This window comes from Pteropus vampyrus, unplaced genomic scaffold (assembly GCF_000151845.1).
Source record: "Pteropus vampyrus isolate Shadow unplaced genomic scaffold, Pvam_2.0 Scaffold81, whole genome shotgun sequence".
Classification (NCBI taxonomy): Eukaryota; Metazoa; Chordata; class Mammalia; order Chiroptera; family Pteropodidae; genus Pteropus; species Pteropus vampyrus.
The window spans coordinates 3,888,848-3,895,313 of record NW_011888862.1 but is presented as its reverse complement, the minus strand read 5'-3'; the positions used below and the strand labels follow the sequence as shown (position 1 = coordinate 3,895,313).

The window sequence follows — 6,466 nt, the reverse complement described above, 5'->3', positions numbered from 1 at the left end:
TAATTTTGTCAGCAGGCACAGCATATCCTCCTTCACCAACTTTTCCTAGTGATAGTAATAATATTCACTGGGCATTTGAGCTTTGGCAGGCATTGCCTGAGGGTCCATGAAAACAGCTACTTTCTTCCAGAAGCTTCCAATCTCACGAAAACAGTAAATTCTCTTCCTCAGAGCCATGATTTTATTCTTGGGCTATTTTACTTCAAATACTATTATGAAAGAAAATGTCCTAAAGAAAATCTCCAATAACATTACAGGGGAATTATCTATTTCACTAGAATATATGGCACTCAAAATCCTTTCACTGAGATTTTATCTTAATTATATAACCCAGATTGGTACATTCAAGAGTTCTTTCCCCTGAATGTGAACTAGAATTAGAGAAAAGCCAAAAATCCCTCTTGCCATACAGGATGTCTTTGCCTACTTAAATGGCTGGCAGATATATTGAAAGGTGAACCTGTTTTTAATTTTCTGATGTGGGGTCTGTGCCCCCTAGAAAGTTCATGGTACACACATTGATTAGAAATGATCATTTAGCTGAGGATTTTTCCCCAAGGGGCCTCCCCATCCTTCCATATGCAAGATCAAGGCTCTTTCTAGATCACTTATGGGATCAGGCCCATCTTTGGGATGCATTTTATCCTCCATTTTACTGTTTTGTAGTGGGAGGAAGGGAATTGAGACCAAAGGCATTGTTTTATTTTTTGGGAAAGGAATGAGCGATAAGACAGAACTAGTGTTTCCGAAATGGTGCAACAAAGCCTAGCATTAATCTTGCCAAGGTTAGACACCGAAGCTTTTAACCCAGGGGATAACCGATACTATTCTTAAGAATAGTAATTTTATTATTATGTATTTGTTACTGAGAATTTACTATGTTTTGGACTCCATATTAATGGCTTTACTTGTATTTTTTTTTCAGTTTATCCTCTTAAAACTATGAAACAGGAACTACTTAGAAAAGTCAGGTAACTTATCCGAGATCATACTGTTGATAGGTGGCTGAGCTAGTCTTTCTGTCTCCAAAATTCATGCGTTTAGCCATTCTGCAATATTTCTCTCTATGGAAATGATTCAATATTTGAATAGGCTTAAAAGGTCATAAATATTGACTCATGAATTCCCATCTTCCTGAAAATGTTATGATGGATATCTGTGGTTAAGGAAAACGTAAGTCAAGATGAATTATCTGTACTTCACTGGGGTTTTCAGAATTCTATTTTCATCTTGGAACTCCTCCATTTCTGACAAAATCAGGTAGATGGACAGGTTGGTCTTTTGTATTTCTTTTCACTTTGAAATTTTACGATTCCTCAGTGTTCTTGGAACATTTCCATATCTCATACGAAGTATCCAGTATTGGATTCTGCTCACAATAGTGACAAATGCTTCCACATCTCCATTTCCTTATTTCTACAATGAGAATAACATATTTTTTCTTTCTTTATGGGGATATTACAGGCTATTCTTATAATAGCTACAAAAGTGTTTCAGCCTTATGAGGAAGACCGGAAACGAGAACCCAAGTTACCATCACCATCTAAATTATTCACAATTACAGTGCAAGAACGGAGACTCTTAGAGAAGTTCTGTGGCACACTTAGCTTTATTGAAATTGAACAAGTACTTTTTTTTAAATAACCCCTTTTACAGCACATGTAAAATTTAATTTTTTCATTATATTTTTACAGGTTGTCTTTTATCTGAGTAAGCAAAAATACATCTTTAATTTTTTTTTCTTACTTAAAACATGTAGCCAGGATTCAAACCACGTAGCTCTGGTACCAAAAAGGCAACGGGTTATGAAAATCACAGTACAATTTTAAAATTCTTTAAATTAAGGATATTTAAAACGATGTTCACTTGGATTGACAGTAGAAATCATGGGTCAGTTGACATTGGGACTAGTAGTTACACCTACAATGAGAGCAGAAATGGGAAGTTCAGGCTAATATGAGCTACACCATTCAGGACGCACCATCTCCATAAACACTATGGCTGACAGGTTGCAATGGCTAAGTCACACTTGAACACTTCACATGTAAATATAGCCAAAGCGAACAAAATATATAGTGCGCTAACTTGGATCTAAAAGAAAATGGGTATTTATTTTTAAGAGGGTATTTGAGAATCGATTACACAAGACACAATTTAAACCCCAAAATTACACTTGGGAAAGAAACATAATATTAAAATGCGCACCCACACAGACAGTAAAGTACAAATCTGTTCTTTGTGATTGGTGTTTATTTTTTGTTGTTTTTTTGGTAAGTAGAAATAATTTATGACCCACAAAAGGATTTCTCAGGTGAAACACTAATTACAGACATTGTAAAGAACATAGCTCAGGAGGCTGGTTTTAAAAATGAGGCAGCATTTTCCTGAAAAAAGTTTGGTCCTCAACTCACTATAGGCTAGTCACTGTGGTCAGATGGTAAGCATTTTCCGTGTGTGTGTGTGTGTGTGCGTGTGTGTGTGTGTGTGTGTGTGTTTGATGTGTTTTAATCTAACTTTTCAGTACCAGAATTAGTCAAAACCAAACCAAAAGACAAATTGCTCTCGAGAACTTGACCTTGACTATCACGTCTAATTGATGCATCATCTGATAGAACAATGCTAAAGACTATAAAGAGAATTATGCTCACATGGTTCTGTGGCACCTTAATCTTGTGCAAACATTTTCCTTCATTTCTGGTTAACTTATCTTTATTCACATAGGTGCCAGGAAACCCGCCCCATGATCCTCCCTCCCCCCTCCCCCAATCTTCTCCTTTGTCAATGTGATATAAAGACAATTTCACTGTGTATTTACAAGCACAACACTTAGGCAAGAAGGTCCCAGGGTCTGAAGGGCACATCTATTTCTTGTGGACATCTTCATGCCGAATGATCTTGTATGTGATCCAGTAAAAGATGTTGAAAATGAGGAAGGCCAATGGGAAGGCAGCTCGAGATATCGTGTCAATCCTTTTTGCCCGGTCCACAAACTTCTTCTTGATGGCATCTGCATCTTTTGGGGGTTGTGGTAGCGGGTTGGCTGGTGTGGCCTTGACAGCTGTTCCATCCTTCACTTGGAGGCAGTGACCCATCCCATAACCACTGAAATTAAAACGACTTTCACGAGTAACATCTTCTTCCTGGGAAAATAAAGACAGAGGAAGCACAGATTGGTTGTCTGTCAAATCAGATGGAAGATGCTTAAAATTCTTCAGAAATAAAAGGATAAATCACAGTTAACTGGTAGCGTGGGTGGCTTTTGGAATGAGTAGTTCTCTTTCAAGTTTAACTCAATTATTCATGGAACAGATACAGTTCATTAGCTTTTCAGGCTGAGAAATTAAGGATAAGAATAATGACTGTAGTCATTTTAATTCGTTAACAAACAGAAACACCTACATTGTATTCAACACCAACTTTTCCAAAATCTAGTTTATTAATCCATAGCTTTGAATAGACTATTTTAAAGCCAAGTCTTCAAATCCCAATAGTATACTCTAAATCTATCAAGAGGGCTATTCATTCATTTACTCATTCATTCATTCATTCATTCATTCATTCATTTGGAAAAGCATTTACCGAACACCTGCTGTGTACCTGGCCCTGAGCTAGGAGCTTCTCCTAGTGTGGCCCATTCACACCCCAGTTCCTTCTATTAATATTGACTTTAATGTTAATATTGGATCTAAGATTAACCCCTTAAATATATACACATCCCCTCTAGCCTTCTAGTTCACTTCAGTTATATGGCAGAGATTAAATATTAATTGTTTGGTATTGAATATTTCTACCATGGCTAATTTTTCTAGTGTCAGTTTTTAACATTGAATCTTTGGCTAGTTATTTATCTCTTTATTTAAATGTGTCATTTTAAATGTGTCATTTTAGTTGATGTCAATAGTATTTTGTGTTATTTCTACATGAATTAGATAAAAGACTGAAAAATCGTATTTATTCCTGGGAGTAAAGAATAAATAGCCTTAGTAGAGATAAATGTATGGAATATGGGTGTGAGGTTGGGTAAAAATGGTCATTGCGGGGAGGACACCTGCTTATCACATGGGTTATAGGCCTTCTTGGACATCCTATGGCTAATTGGTAATTAGATCTCAACCAGTGTGGGAGAGAAGTAGAAGCTGTGCCAGTTGGTTTAGTAAAGAGAACCAGATTAGGAATTTGGTATTTGGGTTCTAGGCCTGGCTCCAAGGGTTATAAACTGTATCGCTCTTAGGGAAGATATTTATTCTTTAAAGACCTCAAGAATTTAATGATAAAAATGTTGAGGCTGGTCTAGATCTCTGTGTTTCGGCTTTGGCTGCTGTGGAACTTTTATATGTATGCCTGCCTCCTCCCCGCTCTCAGCCCCTTCCAGAACAACTGAATGAGAATCTCTAGGAATGAGAACTGAGAATCCGTATCTTTAAACATCCAGTGACTCTAATGCACAAGTTTGGAAACCGGTGGCCTAGGTGAGCTCTCATGTCCAGCTCTAAAATGCTGAACCTGTTCCACGTTATTGAGTCTAAAATGACTTTTGAAAGGGAAACAATCCCTCATAATACATTTCCCCTTATCTGCCTAAATTCACCATGCTGTTTATCCTTTCCATAGCTGCAGAATTCTCACTTCTATATAAACATTTAGAAACTCATGATTAAGTATATAGTTGTTTACTGCCTGAGTTTGATAAGATTATTTTAAACTTCCTGGGCTGCTTTTGAAAGGATAGTTAGCTGGTAACCTGATTTTAGCACAAAACAAAAGGAAACCTAAATACACAGGTCCGTGTTTCTTCTCATTTTTTTAAAATGCCTGTGGTACCTGCTATTCCAAGGTGGTCTCCCATCCAAGTACTAACCAGGCCTGACCCTGCTTAGTTTCTGAGATCAGACAGGATCTGGCTTGTTCAGGGTGGCATGGCCGTAGACTACAAATTTTTTTTAACAGCAATATTTTATTTTGAAGGAATGTCATGTAAACAATATAAATAAAATTCCTCTGAAATTTAATTAATCTCAAAGTTCAAGTGTATGATTATAATATTTGAGATACATCTTAAATACATTATAGTTTTTTAATGCTGAAGGGAATATGCTAAACAGTCTTAGTTCAAAATGTTATCTAAAACACTTAATTAAAGAAGACATTGCTCTTCTTGTGGCTTATGAGAAGCAATTAAAAGAAATGTTGAAGCCTGAAGTTTGTGGTTGTTTTTATAACCATGATATTTAAGAGGCAATATTTTCCTGCTCTAATAGACACCAACTCATCATTGTGCAGTTGGAGGTTAAAAACGGCTCAATTCACAAATGAGTAGGTGAGTGGTTTCTAGACAGGGTTGTTAGATTTAGCAAATAAAATCTATGACGTCCAGTTAAATTTGAATTTCAGATAAACAGACTGAATTTCAGATGAAGATGAATCATTACTTGGTCTAAGTATATCCGCTGAATTTCAGATAAACAACAAAGAAGTTTTGTGTATTTTCCAACTATGCATGGCAATATTTACACTAAAAAATAGTTTATCTAAAATTCAAATTTAACTGGGTATCCTGCATTTTATCTGACACCCTATTTCTAGAAGGTATTTGGAAGGCAAGGCACCCAAGAAATTCGCTCACTTAAAAATCTCATCTTGTGAGATTTTAATTCCTATTTGTGGTTTCATCATTATTAAGCTACACATTGATCTCTTCCTGAGATGAGGAAAGACATATTTTTCCCATTAAAATTTATAATCCTAATATGCAATCCTTAAAGACACAATTCTATATGGGATTATCTCCAAATAAGTTATTAAGTTAAAAAAAAAAAAAAAGCAAGGTTCAGCAGCATGTGCATATTGAGTAATAATGAGGGCTGTCTCCAGGGAGCAGGACTGGGGTGAGGGGTGGGGGTGACCGTGGAAAGGAGTCTGCTTTTTTCATTCTACTATTTTGTACATTTTGAATTTTCTATCATGTGCATGTGTTATCGATTCAAAAACAAGTGTGAACGAACAAGCAAAAAAGCAAAACAAAAATATTTTCTTTCCAGGACAAAACATCCCACGAGATAATGTTTAGTAGAAATTATTTCATTAACTTCTTTGATTTCCTTCGATCCCGCCCTCGCCCTCGCTGTCCCGCCCCCAAGGTCCCGACCCCGCGGTCCCGCCCTCACGCTCGAGGTCCCGCCCTCACGCTCGAGGTCCCGCCCTCGCGGTCCCGCCCTCACGCTCGAGGTCCCGCCCTCACGCTCGAGGTCCCGCCCTCACGCTCGAGGTCCCGCGCTCGAGGTCCGGCGCTCGCGATCTCGCCCTCGCCTGAATATCTCTGGGAACATGGAGGTAAACTACTTTATAATCGTGCATAGACTCAGCCTTATTGAAGCGTATGTGATATTTTAAAGTGGAAAAAAATCCTTTTTCTATAAAATTGTAACTTTTATCTGTAAAAGTGTGCTTATTTTATATGCTTTTATAT

At 37.2% G+C, this 6,466-nt stretch overlaps 1 protein-coding gene and 1 pseudogene across 6 annotated transcripts in view; both read right to left on the bottom strand.

The window, feature by feature from the left end:
• Window positions 1–2,745: 2,745 nt before the first annotated feature.
• Window positions 2,746–6,466, bottom strand: part of GLRA2 (glycine receptor alpha 2) — a 194,564-nt gene continuing 190,843 nt past the window's right edge. For 3 of the 6 annotated variants that reach the window (XM_011362953.2, XM_011362954.1, XM_023532349.1), the window contains one exon: window positions 2,777–3,140. In XM_011362953.2, the coding sequence (XP_011361255.1) occupies window positions 2,862–3,140 (279 nt within the window). In that variant the 3' untranslated portion in view covers window positions 2,777–2,861. Of the gene's footprint in view, window positions 3,141–6,466 lie in introns of all 6 variants that reach the window. The other 3 variants (XM_011362956.1, XM_023532350.1, XM_011362955.1) reach the window with 3 other exon arrangements.
• On the bottom strand, window positions 4,810–4,928 carry LOC111741738 (annotated as a pseudogene).